Source organism: Microtus oregoni, unplaced genomic scaffold (genome assembly GCF_018167655.1).
Source record: "Microtus oregoni isolate MIOR12 unplaced genomic scaffold, Mior012 000024F_ref0000369, whole genome shotgun sequence".
NCBI classification, from domain to species: Eukaryota; Metazoa; Chordata; class Mammalia; order Rodentia; family Cricetidae; genus Microtus; species Microtus oregoni.
In genome coordinates this window covers 821,039-841,310 of record NW_024543083.1, presented here as the reverse complement: position 1 = coordinate 841,310, position 20,272 = coordinate 821,039, and the positions used below count along the sequence as shown (strand labels likewise).

General features: G+C 45.9%; 1 protein-coding gene across 3 annotated transcripts; it reads left to right on the top strand.

Annotated features, from left to right (window-relative positions):
* Window positions 1-8,702: 8,702 nt before the first annotated feature.
* On the top strand, window positions 8,703-19,871 carry Ppp1r3b (protein phosphatase 1 regulatory subunit 3B). 3 transcript variants are annotated; one of them, XM_041674012.1, is made up of 2 exons: window positions 8,703-8,732; window positions 15,711-19,871. In XM_041674012.1, exon 2 carries the CDS (start codon window positions 15,739-15,741, stop codon window positions 16,591-16,593), a length of 855 nt encoding a protein of 284 aa, XP_041529946.1. In that variant the 5' UTR covers window positions 8,703-8,732; window positions 15,711-15,738; the 3' UTR covers window positions 16,594-19,871. The 3 variants fall into 3 exon arrangements, 2 of the variants coding, with proteins under 2 accessions (XP_041529946.1, XP_041529945.1); XM_041674011.1 differs by lacking the exon at window positions 8,703-8,732 and adding an exon at window positions 9,417-9,541; XR_005976314.1 differs by lacking the exons at window positions 8,703-8,732; window positions 15,711-19,871 and adding exons at window positions 9,428-9,541; window positions 12,826-13,348.
* The last annotated feature ends 401 nt before the right edge of the window (window positions 19,872-20,272 follow it).

Here is a 20,272-nt window from a genome sequence, read left to right as displayed (position 1 = left end):
TGAGTACATCTTACTGTGTGTTGCTAAGAGCGAGGTCCAGGAAGAATCACATTAGCTGAAGCACAGTCACTTAAACACAGTAGGACGTGCTTGCCCACACCCCAGTCATTTGAATACAGATGGCATGCATGAGAAACACACACAGACACCACCTGACAATAGCCAACCGGCCTGCCGCAATCCTAAAAGCATCTTAATAGACAATTCTCACAAAAACTCATGCCACGTGCCACGAAATTCTGATTGGAAGTTCTTTATACGCTGTGTTGTATGTATATTGAGTTACATGTTCGAATATAATTTATGATCACACCAGTCATGAGCTTGATGAATGAGCAGAGAGTATGAATACATACTGGGCTCTGCCCAGCGCTTTGTAAACTTGGCAAAGTGCAAGTCCCTACTTTAATTCCCATCCTCTCCACCTTCTCTCTAGCCAGCCACCACTTACTCCCATTTCAGCCAATAATACAGGCTGTAAAGTCTCCATTCATAGCACAAGCTGGCTGTGGACTCCGAGCATCCAGGCTGAGGCAAAGGATGAGGTGTGTGGCTATTTTCAGTCCGGCACAGAGTACAGAATTCATTCTTTAAAAAAATCCCATACGACCTTTTTGCAAAATGAGTGCAATTTGCCCAAAGTCTACAAACCAAGACCTTATTACAATCATTTAACTTACTTTCCTCCCAAGGGCGGAATGAAGAAAAAAAAATCAATACTAACATCTCTAAAAAATAAAAATAAATAAAAAATGGCAGTATGAAGCAGGTCAGAAGAATGTCTTATCTCTGGAAATCAGGCTGTATAAAATCGACAGGAATATGGGCAAAGACTTAAATATGAAGATTCTTGTCGAATATGAAAACACTTTATCAAATGTAATATTTACAACAGAGAAAACATAAAGAAGAAAAATAAACTTGTTTTCTCACAAGAAGGGTCTAGGAATACAGCTCAGTGAGGGAACACTTGCCTGGCATACACAAAGCCATGTTCTATCCTCAACACTACAAAAATTTAAATAGAATAAGCTGGCATAGGAAGAAAGGAGTTAAGGTGTGGTCTCTGTGTAAGAAAGAACACCATAGAGGCATTAAGAAACATTTGTCAGAGCCAGTATGGTGGCACATCCCTTTAATCCCAGCACTTGAGAGGCAGAGGAAAGTGGATCTCTGAGTTCAAGTTCAGCCTGGTCTACAAAGTGAGTTCCAAGTCCGTCAGAACTACATTGTGAGACCCTGCCTCAGAGAGAGAGAGAGGGAGAGGGAGAGAGAGAGAGAGAGAGAGAGAGAGAAACATTTGTCAGAAAAATTTCAATAGTAATACAGTCAAAATGAGAGTCATGAATGAATACTATGAAAGTATATCTTTGCATGGATTATGTTTGTAGTTATTACTGAATGATGACAATTCTGCTTTTGGTTGACATTTCTCTGTACTTTCCACAGTGTTTACTATAACCTTGTACTAGGTTTATAATCACAAAAATAATAAATAATACAAACTAAAGAAATCATCTACTTTTACAAAGCAGTGGCCCATGGTGTGAGTCAAGTCGATTTTTATCTATGTTTATTGGTTTATTTAACCTGGGCTCAAACCCAGGCCTTCGTGTACACAAGACAACTTGCTACCTTTAAGCTGGTTTTAGCCCATTCCCGAAGGTTTCTAAAGAGTGGATTCCCAACCAGCTTTCCCCCAGGAACTCAAAAACCCTCAGCAGTGAGGGAAATGGTCAGACTGCCTCTGGGACCTTTGATCTGTCTGTTACTCAAGGTCTGAACAAGTCATCGGCTTGTAGGTTGCTCTATTTGTCCTCATCCTTCTGTCCCTGTAAAGCACACCCTTGCAAGTCCATGTCAGTGGAATGTGAGTGAGGAAAGGGCCCCCAGATAACACAGGGCACCCAGAACACACCTGCAGCTCTGACAGGTGCAAGCAACACCACTGACGAGCTATAAATCAACTTGGGGGCAGGGAAACAGCTCTTCTTACTTTCCATTCTGACCAAACAGAATGACATTCCCTTTATTCTTATTTAGATTAATTTCTTCAATAACCTTCATTTGGAGAGGAATAATATTAGAATATTTTTAAAGGTTTCTCTTCCAGTTCTTAGATGGGATTATTTAAAAAAAAAAAAAAGTTGAAAAGCATCCAAGTGATAAAACACTAACATTATCTCTTCAAATTTTCTGAATGAGCAGAAAGTCAGTTCTAACACATGAGTAAAAAGATGGTTTTACATGGAAACCAGAAAATGACTTGTTCTTAAAATTTTTGATTTTACTTCTCTATTCTTAGAAAATGTCATACATAGACGAAACATATTTTGATCATATCTATCTCCATTCCCCAAAACTGTTTTTCAGATATCCTTGTCCCCCCTCCCTTCCAGTTTCATAACCTCCATTTTTTCTAATAACCCACTGAGTCCAATAAGACTGCCCACACGTCAGTATAGAGCCGTCTGCTGGGGGAGCTGCCACACCCTTGAGGTGAACTACGGATGCTGTGATATTGTGAGTGCAAGAGCTCCTTCCTATCAAGAGGACACAATTTCACCCAGGTGTGGTGATGTACACCTTAAATCCTAGCACTCAGGAGACAAGGCAGTCAGATATCAGTTTGAGCTTGGCCTGGCCTACAGGGTGACTTCCAGAACAGCCAGAGTTACACAGAGAAAACCTGCCTTTAAAATCAAAGGAGGAGGAGGTGGAAGAGAACGGAGTGGGAGGAGGAAGAAGAGGAGAAGAGGAAGAAGAGGAAACTATTTTACAGTCATCTTCCCTGACTTTCGACTCTTACATCTTTCTGTCTCCTCTTCTGGCATTGCCCTGTCCCCTGAGGGAGGTGGTGATATAGTTAGTTGTCCTGTTTGGGCTGAGAATTCCAGAGACCTTTTCTGTGCATTTTGACTAGTTGTAAGTCTCTGCACCAAACACCCTTCACTGGAATAAGAAGCATCTCCAATGAGAGGTAAGAGCTACAGGCCCTAATTTTAACTGACAGAAAGGCAATTCTACAACAGATTCTAGGATTCTTTATCTTTGCCAAGTCCTGCCTTGCATTCTTCCATCATAATTTAATCTGCTAAGTGGCCAATGCTCAGGAAAAAGTCATCTTCCAACTTGCTATTCTTCATCACCCTTGTTGACACACATATCCCGAGGAGACCTCTTGTCTCTCATGTTAGGGAATGGCTGTTCCCTCTGGTCATGGCACCACCATCTCCAGCTCCATCCTGCAGAGAGACTGCCCTGCCAATCCACAGAATAACCATGGCCCTAAGTCACAGCATACACAGAACATACAGAGACAGCCAGGTCTTCGCTAATGATAATGGGACTGTTGATACTTCCTAGTAGAAAGAGGCTGGGAGTCGAGGAGAGTCTAACCATTACTCTCTCGTGATGCCTTCCCCTCCTCCCAGCTGCACATGGTCTTGAGGGAATATTATAGCATTAAAGAAGTGGAAGGATAGCTATAGGAGGGAGGCCATTAGTTAGTTCCTGGCGGCTTAGCCCCAAAATAATCTCACAGAAACCATATTAATTAAATCACTGCTTGGCCCATTAGCTCTAGCTTCTTATTGGCTAACTCTTATATATTAATTTAACCCATCTCCATTAATCTGTGTATTGCCACAAGGCTGTGGCTTACTGGGTAAAGTTCACAGTATCTATCTCCAGCAGCTCCATGGCTCCTCTCAGACTCTGCCTCCTTTCTCCCAGCATTCAGTTTAGTTTTCCCCACCTAGCTCTGTTCCCCTAGAGCTCTGCTATAGACCCAAAGCAGTTTCTTTATTAACCAATGGTATTCACAGCATACAGAAGGGAATCTCACATCAGCTAGTCAAGGGTGGGATTTTATCTACATGCCTTCCAAGAGGTCTACCATGTTGGGTAGAGTGTAGCTGTTTTTATCATCCATGTTCCTGGGAGTAAGCAACAAACTCCTTGGTTCACTAAGCCGAACTAAGACAGCATCCTTTCTTTTGTCTGGCACTGGCACTCTCTTTCGAGTAACTCCACATTTGTTCCTATCTCCCCAGGAAAAGTAAAACAATATCACAAACTCAGAGACTCACCATACATGCATTTGCTGGGCAATGCCATTTAGTAGCTTATGCACTACTTGAGAATAAAATTGTGTTAAAAATATTTGTAATTGGCCTATATTCACTGTGCATAGTACTGTTTCTCCAGGCCATGTTCCTGTAAATATTTAGAGTACTTTGAGCACATTCTCCTCCTTACCCCTTCCCCTTCTTCCTCCCCCTCCCATCTCTTGAAGTCCTATTTGTTTCCATAGACAACTTCAATTTTCACTTTCACACCAAGTATAGACACTTGATTTATGGCTCTATATAAAATCTAAGATCTACAAATAAGAAAAGAACAGCATTTGTCTTTCCCTCCTCAGGTTGCTTTCGCTATCTGGGATCTGTGCTTCCAAATGAATTTTAGGATTTTGTTCATTTGTTTCAGTTTCTGTAAAGATGACATTGGCATTTTGATGGGAATTACACTGAATATATAGAAGACTTTTGGCTGGATAACTATGTCCATATTTATGCTTCCAATCCATGAGTATGAGAGGTTTTCATCTTGTATTTTCTTCAGTTCTTTTCTTAAGCAATTTAAGGTTTTTATTGTAAAGCCTTTGCTTCCTTAAGTAGGTTTATTATGAGGCACTTTTATTTCTTTTCTTTTGACATAACTATGAGTGGGATTATTTGTTTGATTTATTTTTTAACGTGTCGGTTGTTGGTATAGAGAAATGCTACTGGTTTTCTTAAGTTTTAATTTTGTGCCCTACTACTTTGCTGGCTGTGTTTATCTTTGTAGGAGTTTTCAGGTGGAGCCTTTATGGATTCGCTTAATGGGGATAGTTAGACTGTTTCCTTTCTTGTGTGCACCGTTATTTCCTTCTCTTGTCCTACTGCTCTGGCTGGGATCATAAGTGCTACATTGAATAGGCATGGAGTGAATAGGAAAGGGGAAAGTGGACACACCTGCCTCATTTCTGATTTCTGTGAAAACAATTTGAATTTTTCTCCATTTGGTTGGTGACAGGCCTGCCATCTACAGCCTTTGTCATATCCCTTCTATTTCTAGTTTCTGCAAGACTTTTAGCATCAGGTATGTTTGGACTTGGTTAAAAGCTTTTTCTTTGTCTCTTGAGATGGTCGGTTGGATACTGGCCCTTGAGTCTATTCGGTAATGAATTGCATTTATTGATTTGCAAATGTCTAATCATCCCGGAATCTTTGAATGGGGTGAATTTGATCATGGCGAATGATCTTTTTGACATGTGCTTGAATTCAGTTTGCAAGCATATCATAGGGAAGGTTTGCATGGCAGCTACTCCGTGTTCTGTTGGATGAATAAGAACTGAAGCTGCTAGTCCGGATTTATCCCATGCTTTTTCAGACCTAGGCCAGCTGGCCTTGGTGAGTTCCCAATAGAACATCCCCATTGTCTTAGTGTGTGGGTGCACCTCTCGTGGTCCTGAGTTCCTTGCTCGTGCTAGCTGAACATAGTGGACAATGAGGAATACTGAGAATTCAAGAACAATTGCAGTGGGTTTTTGATCCTACTGCACGTACTGGCTTTGTGGGAGCCTAGGCAGTTTGGATGCTCACCTTACGAGACCTGGATAGAGGTGGGCAGTCCTTGGGCTTCCCACAGGTCAGGGAACCCTGATTGCTCTTTGAGCAGATGAGGGAGGGGGACTTGATCGGGGGAGGGGGAGGGAAATGGGAAGCGGTTGTGGGGACGAGGCAGAAATCCTTAATAAATAAATAAATTTAAAAAAGAAAAAAAAAGAACTGAAGCTGCCCAGGGCATTGACAAGAAGACAGTGCTTCAGCTGACAGCCTTGGGGAAAAGCTGCAGAGACAGTCAGTTCTATGCTTAGCCACTGCTATGTCCTTTGGTTTATTTTTCTGGGAGGGGGTGGCTTTTAATAAGTGAAACTCAGGCCAATTCAATGCCAGATTTTATAAGAAGGAACTCGGTGTGCCTTGAGTAAGGGGTTGAAATTTTTCATGTTCATTTCCTTTCTTCATTGTTATACGATGAAAGAAAGTGCACAATCCTTCCTAAGGGCCAGGCCCGCTCTCAGGCTCTGGGCTGCCCAAAGGTCCTCTAGGTACTGCCTCCCAGTGAGCTCTAGTCCAGCTGTAGAAAAGGACTGCTCTTTTCCAACCCACAGACGCCACACTCTTACCTACCAAGCCTGTGGTGCCCCACAACTAAGTTTAGCCCGCGTTCCTGATTTTTAAATAGTCATCTGAACCACAGGGGAAATTATTACCCACGGTTTCCTAGATCTGTGCAGGAAAGATGCTTCCCAACCTGGGTGCTATAAAATGATATTTGCTTGTCCTGGCTCCTTCCCAGCTAGGGTCCCATCACCCTTTGCCGGCATGCATTTTGCAATACTTCTGGGCTTTCCTCACTCCGTCAGCATGTCAGCATGCTCGCTACATTTGGAATCGTAGCCAGCACTTGGCTTAACTCACCTTTGACTTCCAGCTAATGAAAAGGGATTTAGAATTGGCAATAGCAGATTCATAGGTGGTCTTGTATCACATTTGCCCATCAGAAAAGAAGGAAGTGAGCCCCGAGACTTGGGCTGGGGAGGCTCCCCATTACAGCCTTAGTCTTGTATCAGATTATTGTAACCCATGAGTGTTTTAGTCTTGGATACCTACTTATATTGAAAGATGTTCCTATTTCCCTAAGTGTAGAGCCCCCCAACCATATTAAACTATGAATTTCCACATGTCTAAATGCACCCAATGTGAGTTAATGGACATAATGACCTTGTATCCTGTTGTTCTCCTGGTTAGAATACTTTTAAAAACTCGTGGAATCTGGGAGTGGCGGCACACGCCTTTAATTCCAGAACTCAAGAGGCAGAGGCAGGCAGGTCTCTGAGTGTAAGGTCTCAAACCCAGGATAAATGCCAACCTAAGATACCTATTTAACATATCAAAACTGACCTGGTCACCAGGTTCTCCCAGCATTGCTCAGTCCCTACCTGTTAAGGGTATATAGCTGGCATACCCTGCCCCCTACCCTAAACTTCTCCAGCCCAAGGACTAGGCTCCCCTTTCCTATGTAATCCAGACTTTTTGTTTACCAGCCCCTTTCGGTCTACCCTTTGCCCTCCTGGTCCGTCTCTTGGTCAGTGGCTCCTCTCCCCTTCTCTCTCCTCTTTCTCCTCACGTGGCCTGGCTCAGGTTTGCGTTCACTCTCGCCTCTCCCAGATGTCTTTGCCTTTGGCTATGCTCTCCCTCCAAACCTAGGGATGGTTGTGTGTCTGTCCATCCCTGTCCGCACCACACACCCACTTCTCCTTTCACTGAGTTCAAGGCCAGCCTGATCTACAGGGTGAGTTCTAGGACAGCCACGGCTACACTAGAGATCAAAAACAAAAAGGAAACAAAAGTTGGTAATGGTGCCACAAGCCTATAATCCCAGAAGAACCATGAGTTTACTGGCTAGAGTTAAGTTGGAGACCAGTCTGAGCTACATAGTAAAAGCTGTTTCAAAACAGAAAGGGGGGGGGGGTGTCTTAAAAAATGGTAGGATTTGTTTGTTTAAATGTGTTGATTTAGTACTTTTTAAAGTTGGCAACCCTGTATCAATTAGCAACTTCCCAAATTATACTAGTCATTAAAGGCAGAGAACCCCTCCCTCTAGCAGCAAGCAGCTCAGGTCTGAAGATTTCTCAGGGGAGGTTTTTCAGGGGAGGAGTCTCTAAAGTCACCTCCTGAAGTGTCCTTAAAGTCACAGAGCCCCAAGGGCATCAGAAACTATACAGAGGCCATGAATCGGCAGACAGTTGCTAAAACAAATCCAAACCAGGCATTCTTCTAAATATGTCCACCTTACTAATCCTCAACCACGTCTGCAGAACTGTGAGTTTGCAAGCCATGTTCTGCCCAATACCACAGCTACTGGAAAGCTTAGGCTGGAGCGATGGCCGCAAAGCAAGATTCAGAGAGTGCTTAGGGACGCTATTGCAAAAGATGCCAATAAAATCGGATACGGGTTGTGGAGGGAATGTAGAACTCTGTCCCGCCCCGCGCTCTGAGAAGGTCACAGTCATCTGTGAACCCTGGGGCTATTGTCCTTCTAAGGCGAAGGCGGGGCCAATGGAAGGACAACAGCGCCTTCTACACCTGGGACACGACCGGTTAGAACCTGGGTAGCAAGGGGGAACTTTACACGCAGCCCACGCTCCTCAGTCAGTTTCTACAGCTGGACGTTCCAGTGTAGGAAATCGCTTCCTCCCCTTGGCTTGGGTCCCCGGCTCCTGATGAAACTGTGACCCGCCGTCCCCTTCCCAGATCCTGGAATCGAGCCCTGTCACTCACCGCACGGCTGCAGATCACGTGGCGGAGTGTCCCAAGTGTGGCTATTGGTCCGTCCTGGGAGTGCTCACTGGCTGCGTTCGGTATTCACGGTTAAGGAGGGGGAAGGGCTAGGATGGCACCCTTCGTTGGGAAAGGTGGCTAGAAAGTTAGTGTGCCTCCGCCTGTGGGAGCCGGAGTCCAGAGTGCTGCAATCCAGGGAGCAGGTGAGCGGGCTGCTGTCGCACGGACCAAGCCGAGCCCCTGCCCCACTTTTGCCGTCGTGGTCGCTGTCACTGTCACCCGGGGCAGATGGTGGGGTGGGCTGGAGGGTCTGCCCTCGGTTCTCAAGAGCTGTACTCGGTACGTACCTCCCCAAGCCTCGAGCTCAAGGTGCAGGGCTAGGAAATCTGCGGTGAGGGGCGCTCGGGGGAGCCCCCCCCCCTCTGTTCCCTGCCATTTGTCGTCCCACTTACAGAGACACGCAGGTGGCAGGACACCCTAACTGAGTTCGGGTAGCTTGTGGCTTCCACGTGGTGAAACATCTCGGGGACCCGAGCTGGGATGGAGTCTAGAGGGGTTCCCCGAGATCCCCGCACGGGATTAGCCCCGCGGAACGTGGCCAGGGAAATTGTCCTCAACAAAAAAATGTGGCAAGTCCCAACATGGCACATTCCCAACCTGAGATTTGATACTTCTGGAGAGTAATTCCAGGTTTTTGCGGCGGAATCTGGAGTCCAAATACAAGTCGGCGGGGCCTCAGTTTCCCGTTACGAGATAGGTATGAGAAAACTGTGTCCAAGCCCTGACTCCAAGTTGAGTGGACTTGTCCCTACTTTGGTTCAGGTCAACCTTTGCTGCACACGAACAAGGTAGTCTTGGGTCTTTTAGGGCGACAGAGTAGGGGTGAGCTCTACCCGGGAACGCGCGGGGGTGCTCGCGAGGCGTTGCTCCAGCCTGGGCCGTCCCGTCTCCAGGTCCCGCCCTGGGGTGATAACTTGGGCTCCTCCTCCTTAGTCGTCTCCGGGAACTAAGCCCAGGCCCTACCTCCGGGACACTCCGAGGCTCACGAGGCTCACGTAGTTCAGGGGCAACAGTCACCCCTGCCACTTCTCTCAGGCTCTCCCATGAGGCCAGCGAGCAGGGGCCCGGGCTGCCGCGCCGCGGGAGAGGTAGGTGCAGACCGAGGCGACGTGGGGAGATTTGGGGGCGGGGTGCAGGCACATCACCGTCGGAGAGTGACTGGTGGGAGAGTGACTCGCTGACCTGCACCCAGGGATCTGTTCGCAGACACCTTTTTAAACTCGGAGAAAAGTCTGTGAACCGAACCTTAGTTTCAGAACAGTGGATGGTAGGCCCAGAGCGAAACAGAGAAGAAAAAACTTAAAAAAAAAAAAAAAAGACGACGTGAGTGGGCCCTGTCGCTGCGCGAGGGTCCAGGAGAAAAAAGGGTTTCTTCAGCCTAGGCAGGAAAGGAAATGGTTCATTCAGCAAAGACGTCCAGGAGCCAGGGAGAAAGTGGAAACAGCTGAAGGACCACAGAAGTAGATGGGGGCCATTTAGGGGAAAGTTAGTGGAAAGAGAACCTTCAGAGCCCTGTTAGCTACCCAGGAGGTCAGAGCTGGGAGGGATCTCAGAGGAGAAACCTCAAGGCCAGGGAGATTGTTTATTAAAGCTCGGCTGGACAGGGGCTTTCTTAGGCCCGCGCCCCACGGTGCCTTTGGACGTTATTAGGTGGTGAGGACTGTCTCGAATTATCTGAACCCTCCTTACTCAGTTCTATTCACAAACATCTCCAAGGATTGCGACGTACACAGTAAGGCTGTAATAATTAGGGTCTTTGCACAAAAGGGAGGCAATGTCAACTTTTTATATGTAAAATTACCAGCAAAACATTTGCAGAGAGAACAGAGGATTGCTGGAGGGGGGAGGAGTAGACGGTGGTGTCCACGTACAACCTGGCTGTGGATTTTTATGTAATGTAGTGTTGCTGGTGGGTTATTGTTAGTCTGGTTTTCATGTCGGAGAGGAAGGGGTGCTGAAAGAAAGGCACAACCCAAAAGCAGTGGCTCAAATGCCTGCAACTAGGAAGGTCATGGGGTTATTTTCTGTTCAGGTTCGTCAAAGATAATAAAAAGAACTATCGCTGGACTTCTAAGACTGCCCAGTATCTTGAGAGACCCCATTATTTTCCGAGAACAGGGAAGGTATTTCTACAAGGGTCCCAAACATGGTCCAGTCCCTCGTCAGAGGTCAACCTCTGAGGCATCCACGTTAAAATGTTTGACTGTCCTTGGGAAACAGCTCCTACTCCAAGGATCCTGTCCTGCAACTACTGTACCAGATCCTATGTCACACTCTACCGGCTCAAATGAACATCCATGTTCTCTGTTTCTGCTTGTTTCCTCAGTAGAGGAAAAGACTGGAGTAGTGGGGGGGAGGAGTGGGGGGATAGATGGCTGAGGTACTTCCAAGCTTGTGTGGGTATGGATGTGTTTCCTGAAGCACCTGTCCAGCTGCCTGCCTTCGGGGACTTACCTACTGCCCGACTGTCTCAGCGGCTGGGAGTACTTCTAAGTGTCCATTATCCCTGACACAGTCTGCCGTGACATCCTGGGCAGAACGTCAGGAAAGCTAAATTCAAACAAGCACTTTGGTATACCGATTCTTGGACGAGAGTCAGGTTAATAAAAGCTGGAATGTTCTGTGAGGACGACCGTCACATCATACCCTTGATAGGGGCCACAAGGGTAAATGTCCTTAAGTTGTAGTGATGGCGACACCCAGAAAAAAAAATGAAGGGGTTCTGAGCCAGGCCTGCTTATGCAATTTCACAGGGCAGGAGTCCCAGTGGTAACTCCTGGCCCATTATAACCTCACGTTCGCCTTTCATGGAAGAGTCTTGCGAAGAAAGCATATTTTATACTTGAAAATACTACTTGGATAGTCTTCTTAGCCTTGGCTCTGGTTAGAAATGTCTCTCCACCTTCAGTTCTTCCTGCTCTTACAGTTTGGTACACATTTACATCCTGGGGTCCAACACTACAACCTCACCAACGGCGTCAGCTCCACTCGGGACTAGAACCCGGGGAGTCCTTCCGGGGTCTCCAGGGAGGGGAGTCTTCAGCGCTCTCTGTGCTTTAGCGTCCGCCTCCACAGTAGCAGGACCATTTCGCTCCATTTTCCAACAGGGTGCTTCAAAGATTTTCGGGAAAGCGTGGCTGAGGCTGCTCCTAGAGTTTGCAGGAACTGAAGAGGGGGACACTTGGCCTTGTGCTGCTGACTCAGACCAGGAGGAAGTGCCTGGCAGAGAAGGAACTCCGACTCCCCCACCCGACCCACTCTCAGCTTCTCAAGGGTGGGCTGTGGGGAGGCACTGGAATGTGGAGCCGTGCTGTTATATGCCTGGTGTTCAGTTTTCATGCATATTTAAATGGTAGAAAAAAATACCTACGCTAAAGTTGAACCAGAAGGACTGTCTCTAACAAATTTTCGTAGTGGGCCAGGGAGAAATTATACCCAATTTGTTAAGTAGTGAGTCTTGTAAAATAAAGTTAGTCAGCTCTCTGATCATTTGTAAAGACAGTTTGGTCACAATTTCGCTTTCCAGGAACAACAGTCTTGTGCAGGGACATGAGAACAGACTTAGCAAATTCACTCTGAAACTTTTCCCTGGAGGACTTCCTTCACAAGATGGGAAGTAGTGAGGCCTTGGTTTGTGGGTGCAAGAAGCCCTTAGCCATGGCCACTTGGGAAAGTGCCCAGATTCAGAGGCAAAACAGGGTAACCAGGCTTCTTGTACCACAAAACCAATGTAACTATTAAAACAAAAAAAGTACAGAGGGAACCTGATATGTCTTTGTTCTCTCTCTCTCTCCCTCTCCCTTTCTCCCTCTCTCCCTTTCTCCCTACCCCCACCCCTTTCTTTCTCTCTCTGTAGCCTGGGCTATCCTGGAACTAGCTCTGTAGACCAGGCTGGCTCCAAACTCAGCGATCTGCCTGCCTCTGCCTCCCAAGTGCTGGAACCAAAAGCATAGGCCAGCACCGACTTTTTTTTTCTCACTACATTGGGTTATCCAGCTTCAGAAGTTAAAAGGAAGAGTATTTATTGAGTCAAATGCACCAGTCCTCCAGCACTTGCCAAAAGATGAGCAGCTTGTCAAAAGATGCCATATTTTTTCAGGCAGCCATGGTAGCCTCTGCACAAGGCCCCTCCCTGCCATCACACCTTTACCCACCTGATCCCTTCACTTTAGCCAGAACAAGGCAGATGTTTGGAACCTGCTGTCTCAGATTTGAGGTTTCAGCCCAGGTTTCCTTACTCGCTTCTTTAGCTCAGACCATTGTTATAAACCTGCCATTATAAGAACAGTAAAAGGGTGAAGGGCTCTAATGATGTGTCAGGGTAGCTTTGACTGTCTTAAAGCTCTCTCTCTTTTTTTTCTTCTGATTATAGACGCAGTATTGTTTGAGATGATATAAGGAAACACAAAGCAGGAAACAACTTTAAGGAAATATGTCACATACCTAGTCTGACATTTTTAACCATAAAATGGTCCCTGCTATCTACAGGCGGTGCGCAACAGGGTTCCCAGGCAGCCCTGGGGGTCTGTCTGCATTTTCTACACTCCCTGCTCGACAGTCCCACGGGTCGTCTGTCTTTCCGTGTTATATGCCCAAGGACCTCATTTACATCGCTGCTCTTCTACTTTTGGGTCATTATGAAGGAAAACAAAGATTCCTTGAACAACAACATTGTAATCCTGCAACTGTCTGATACCCGAGATGGCTCTAAGTCCCTAACGGGCTGGTGGCAAATGTATCATGGATCTATCGACCAGGAGACAATTGGCTTCCTGGAAGAAGCAGGTCTCCTCCAGATGGGATGGTCTCCAATAGCTTAGAATAAATGGTGCACAATTTAAATAATTACTTATGGAATTTTTATTTTAATATTTTTGAAACACAATGGACTGCAAAGAGCTGAAACCATGGGAAACAACCAATGGGTATATACTATATCTCTGTATACATAATATTTTCTTTCTTATCTATTTGTGTACAGTTTTGTCTCCTTTTCACATTAACAATACATGATAACATTTTAGCTAGGCACAGTGGTCCATGCCTTTAATCCCAGCACTCGGGAGGTAGAGGCAGGTGGCTCTCCAAGTTCAAGGCCAACCTGGTCTACAGAGTGCGTTCCAGGACAGGCTCCAAAGCTACACAAGAGAAACCCTGTCTTGACCACCCCCCCCCGAAAAAATATAGTCTTTTCTAGTTCTTTCCTAATCCAACAGGTAAAACAAACATTTCCGATATAAAATGTCTTTTTTTTTTAATTTAGCTAATTAATTATAGACGAAATTTCACTATTTAACCCGGCCATCATTGAACCTGCAGTCCCCCCCAGTCAGCCTTCTTAATAGCTGAGGTTACAAGCTTACACCACCACATTCAACTTCCTTTTGACTTTCTTAAATTACTTTTACGGCTGGATAGTTTGCATGGCTGCGAGCCACTTTTACATTTCTTTCAAAGTTTTAACTAAGCTAATATTTAATGTGATTGCATTTGCTATATATATATATGTATATATACATTTGCTATATATATATATTCTCTCTCTCTCTCTCTATATATATATATATATAGAGAGAGAGAGAGAGAGAGTTTCTTTGCATATCCCTGGCTATCCTGGAACTCTGTAGCCTAGGCTATCCTCGAACTCAGAGATCCACCTGCCTCTGCCTCCTAAGTCTGGAACTCAAAGGCATGTGCCACCACACCACCACCATCCAGCTGGTTCTAATTTTTATGGCAACTGTTGTCACCTGTCTGCAAAGCAAATACCTCCTTGTATGTCCAAGTATAAAGGAATAAACTACTCAGTCTTTTTCTAAAGAAAGATAACTAGACCATAAAAACCTCCCCAAAAGTTCAGTGAAAATAAATCTGTGTCCATTCTCATCATTGAATCCCAGTGTATAACAGCATAATACCTGATGCATGGCAAACACCAAGTCAATATTTGTCTTAAAAATATGATGCTTTTGTATTATTAAGCCAGGATTTGCTATTAAAGCCATAAGGAGCTCATACTTTATACCTGCTAAAATGGTTATCTTTCAAAAAGAAGAAAGTTGTAGAAATGCAAATTAATACAACTACTACAAAAATACTGGTGTTTTCTCAAAAAAATTAAAAATTAAGTGACTATGTGACCCAGCGATTCTGCTACAGGGTGGTTATTCAAAGGGCAGGAAATCAGTGCATTGAGGTGACATCCATACTTCCATATTCATGTAACACCACACAACGCCAAGATATGAAATCTAGCTAAGTGTCTCTCAGTGGGTGAATGGACAAAGAACATGCCTTATGTATGCCCAGTGGAGTGCTGTTCCTAGAGACAAAAATGGAATGGTGTCATTGTAGAACCATGGAGATTGAGCCTAGAGGTCACTGTGTTAAGTGCAATAAGCCAATCACAGAAAGGCAAATACACATAGTCAAGTAGACTCTAAAAATTAGGCAAGACATTGAATATGTAATAGAACGGTGGCTACAATAGCCAATGAGAATATAGATTTGAAAACTGCTTAGAGTAGATTTTAAATATACTCCCCTCACCTCCCAAATATGAGGCAATGTGTGTTAAGTGTGTCAGCCGCTCCACAAGGTGTGCATACGGTTTCTGTTGTACTTATTTATTTAGTGTGTGCCTGTCGCATGTGTAAAAGTCAAAGGACAATTGTGGGAATGGTTCCCTCCATCCTCTGTGGGTCCCAGGGATTGAAGTGACCCTGTGAGGCCTGGTGGCAAACACCTTTGCTTGCTGGGTCATTTCTTCAACTTTGAAACAGAAACAATTTGTGTTTGTCAAATAATAATAGACTTCAGTGTTTACCAAACACAATCATCAGATCAGCTCCTTGTGGGGCATATACTCCACATAACGGGCGGGGGGGGGGATTCTTTCAGTCAAATAAATGAGTAATTCTGCAAACAATAGAAAACCATAATTCTTAATGCCCTTTTTATTTCCTTCTGTGGTATATTAGCATACAGGAGGGCCCAAGATATCCTAGCAGAAAACTCATGAATTAGCCTTGAAACTATTGAGTTACGTGCTCTTCTCTTTGTTGGTTTTAATCTTAGCTTCTCTTTCTAGCTGCCTGCTCCCCTCCCCACCTTCTCTGAAACCTGTGTCCTGTTGAGACCTCAGGGGAGTGCGTGCTACTCCAGCAGAAAGGCGGCATTGTTTCAGTCTCTGCCAGAGAGACGGTTTAAACACCTCTCTGACCTCTTTACTGTTTTCTCTCATCTCCCTTTGGCCAGATTTCTAGCCCGCTCATCTAGTCCCGTGATGGCTGTGGACATAGAATACAGCTACAGCAGCATGGCCCCTTCTCTGCGCCGGGAACGCTTTACCTTCAAGATCTCCCCAAAGCTGAGCAAGCCCCTGAGACCCTGTATTCAGCTGGGCAGTAAGGACGAAGGCAGCGGCATGGTGGCCCCCACGGTGCAGGAGAAGAAGGTGAAGAAGCGGGTGTCCTTTGCTGACAATCAGGGGCTGGCCCTGACAATGGTCAAAGTGTTCTCGGAATTCGATGACCCGCTAGATATTCCGTTTAACATCACCGAGCTCCTCGACAACATCGTGAGTCTGACGACAGCGGAGAGCGAGAGCTTTGTCTTGGATTTCCCGCAGCCTTCCGCAGACTACTTAGACTTCAGAAATCGGCTTCAGACCAACCATGTCTGCCTGGAGAACTGCGTGCTGAAGGAGAAAGCCATTGCGGGCACCGTGAAGGTCCAGAACCTGGCATTCGAGAAGGTTGTGAAGATCAGAATGACATTTGACACCTGGAAAAGCTTCACAGACTTCCCTTGTCGGTATGTGAAGGACACTTATGCTGGTTCAGACAGGGACACGTTCTCCTTTGACATCAGCTTACCTGAGAAAATTCAGTCTTACGAAAGGATGGAGTTTGCTGTGTGCTATGAGTGTAATGGCCAGGCCTACTGGGACAGCAACAAAGGCAAAAACTACAGGATCATCCGGGCTGAACTCCGATCCCCTCAGAGAGTGATTGAGCCATACAATGGACCAGATTTTGGAATATCCTTTGACCAGTTCGGAAGCCCCCGGTGTTCCTACGGCCTGTTTCCAGAGTGGCCTAGCTACCTGGGCTATGAAAAGTTGGGACCCTACTACTAGTGAGTGCCCTGGACAGTCTGCCTCTGACCCAGATGGGGTAGAGACCTCAAGACAAGAGTGAAGCTGAACTGCCACTGGGCAGGGTCTTTGAAAAGACAGGATCCTGTTCACATCTTTTGTAAACCAGCAATTCCGGCACGCTTCCGTCACGGCTGGTTCCTTGCTCAGAGGAGAGCAGTGTGCTGGTCCTCTGTGGCATCCAGGTTGGCCACAAAGGAAGGCATAGGATGGTCCAGGGTGGTCTGGAGAGGAGCCAAGCGGGCAAGAGTGGAGGAAGCTGGCCTCTCCTCTACCATTGGACGTACGAAGTCAGTCACCCAGAGGCCACCAGTCTCCAGCCTTCTCCAGCCTGACCATTGACCTGGGGGGGGGGGGGGGGCCCTGCCCACCCTTACGTTTCTTCACGTTGCCTTCATTCCACACATCCTCAGAGTGGCCTTTATGTTGGCTCTGTGACACACTAGCCTGATAGCCTGCAACTGCAGAAGAGAGACGGAGGCTGCCCCGTTCTGTGCAAGCTCCTGCTCCACGGTTCCTTTCTTCTCCTCCACAGCCCAGCCAGTGATCCAGACAAGATAATCAAAGCAAATAAGTAGCTTGTGGCTGGGATAGGCATTTCCTCTCCCCTCTTCCTGACCCCTCCTTTATATTCCAATAGGGGGCACACACCAGTTACTAGAAAGTCACTGATCTCCTTTTGGAGTCAGCTTTGTGACCAGGTGGGACAGTCGAAAGTTCTAGCTTTTCCCCTTGGCTTTTGGGGGCGCTTTCTAAGCACTCAGTTTCACCCCCAAATTACAGGAAGGCTCAGTGACTAGCTCTTTGCCAAGCTGGTGCGTGAGCTGCTTTGGTCACGGGAGAATTGTAGCTCTCCTCTCCTGGAGCGTCCACTTCAATGCTGCATCTGAGACTTTCAAACAGCATGTTTGGGATATCCTCGAAGCCTCCAGAAAATGCTTCAATTTGTCGCAGTATATAGTTACATTCGGAATGCTTCACAAGCCCCCAAGGACCTTGATTGGGAGCTTTTATTTATGGTGTGTATTGTAAAGGGGAGGGAAGAAAAACCTCACCGAGTTTTTCTATGCTATTTTAAATGTTTGTCAACTCTGAGGTATCAGAGATGAATTTTTTTCTGAACCATATTGGACTGCAGTGTATTATCAAGTGGTATTTCGAGACTCCTGGAACTGTTACTATCGGATGGACCCCCACAACCTGTGATTTTCTCTTGGGCAAATTAAAATTACAGGGAAGTTGGAAAACTATTTTTACATGCATATTTGTAGAACTCTAGGGGCGTTGTTTTGTTTTGGAAAATTGGTAAAATGTCTGTTTAATTTTTTTCTTGCTGAAGCAAAGTTTCCCTGAGGCTAGAGGGAAAGAGGCGCAGGGTATCATGGATTCAGGGGTGCGCGGGGAGGCGCTGAACATGACATCCTGGGCCCTCTGGCTTTGGAAGTTAGCATCAGGCAGGTAGCAAATGTTTTTGATCTTAGCATGTGTGATTTTTTTATCTTTTTTTTTCCACTTTTGAAGTTTAAAGTGTTTTAACTTTTTAAGTGCTATTTTGTCTGATTTTCTTATCCCTATATCTGGTATTGGTCTGTACCATGTGCTTTGTGGCCCTCCCAGATGGGTAGCGCTCTGGGGTTGCATGCTGATGTCTGTGGGAAAATCACATTCGTAAGTCGGGTTGAAGTCGGGTGGGGTTGTGTGTTGTGTAAGCATGCCATATCTCTGCTAGATGGATATACTTTAAATGTTCCAGTTATGGTGATTGGAGCTGCTAGATTTAAATTGGATGCAAGCAAAACTGAGCTCTTATGGGTCATATGGTTCATCTTGGGCTAAGTTTTCTTTTCCTGGTGCAGTAAGGCAGCCAGCTGCACGGTTACTCAAGAGTAGCAGACTAGAGATCATTTTCAGAAGAAAAGGGCCCCCACTAACTACAGCATGAAGTCTGTTCAGTGGTGTGGAATGGTGTTCAGACATTCCATGTCATAACATGAGATATGGTAATTCCACATTATTTATCCCCTCTGAAGCAGATATAAATCCCTGCCCCTTTTTACCCAGATTTGTCCCAGCTTTCTTGCTAGGGGCGCTGATTGAAAGCCCCTAGCCAGCACACCTGGGATAGGCACCCCAGCGCTCAGCCCAGAGGACATGTCTTCACCTGCTTGCCAAGACTCTTCTCCACTTCCCTCCTCATTGCTGCCACTCACTGAGACTCTGAAGACTCTCTGTACAACCCTCCTCCTTCTGACCCAGTCTGTCCCGTGACTCTGAGATAGCCCCGGGAGCTGCCTTGAGAGACTACGCTTTACTCCTAGCTCATCATCGTAGACAAACCTACACGCCTCAGAGGGTGACAGGCCCCTTGCTTGAAGATCCCTTGGCAAACTTGGCCTGGAGATCTGCCTTTGTGCAACCCTTGGTTACAGCGATGAATGGACCCTGACCCCAGTGTCCATCCCAGACACTATAATCCAGGAAGGGAAGGGCAACTCTATTTCTGTTTCATATTTATTTCCCCAAATCCTCTGGGATGCTTTTGCAGAATGGCTACAGTAAATAAGCTGGGCTACGAAATTTCATCTGGTAAACAAGTTTTCCGTGCTTCTTACAAGAAGCATTTGAGTGCTGTGTGAGCTCTTTATAGGAAAGCTAGTAAGAAATAGTGGAAGTCTGTAGCTCTCCAGAAACGGAAGCAACTTGAATCAATGGTTCGAGTTGTTTTATCCCTGAGATGTAAGCTGCATGCTGGCTGTTTGTTCCAGGAAGGTCTTCGCGTACCTGGAGATAAGTTGTTCCAGAAATCATGGAATCTTCCCTATAGCGGGATCTTCCCTATGAGACAGTCTTGCAGCGGTCCTGAAGCAGAGGACAGGAAGTCAGGAGCAGTAGTTCCTCCTGCTGCAGGCTGTAAGGTACCCCCAGCTCAACCCACAAAGCTGTGAGTGTTTCCACAGTTTTGCTGCTCGGTCCCAGAGACCCCCGGGCCACGAGGACTTCTAGACTATCCATGACAGGATATGGCACTTTTGCTTAAATGTGAATATTCAGCAGATGGCTTGTCCTCCTCACCCTATGCCTAAAAGTGCCTTGTCCAAAACCTCCTGCATGGTTTTAAGAAATATTTTTGTACACAATGGTAGAGGGGAAATGCACTTTATAAAATCACAAGAATGGCTGTTTTGTGTGTGTGTGGTGGAAGAGAATGGATTGTTTGTATATGTCTCAAAAACAAAAATGTAATAAATACTGAAAAAAAAAAACACCTGAAACTATCCTTCTATTTTTAGCGTCTGAGGAAGGGGAGCCGCATTTTCAGTTAGTGGGGTTTTTTGTTTTGTTTTGTTTTCTGTACACATCTTGCTTTTTTTTTTTTTTTTTAAGGTTTAGGTTGTATTCAGTGGATTTGGGGAAGCAAAAGGCTTGCAGAGGGGAAGAGGCTCATTGCTTCCGGCTGTCTGGCAGTGAAGGCAGGTGATAGCCTTCGCCACCCACAGATGGGAAAAGGAACAGGGGTGACTGTTGTCCTCTACCCATCCTAGTCCCCCAAGGTCATGGTTCTTTCTCCCCTCTCACAGTTCTTGAAGGAAGAGCGGACAAATGTGTGGTTTGGACGATCGTGGATAAACTACCTGTGGCTGTCACAACTTTGAACCGCTTT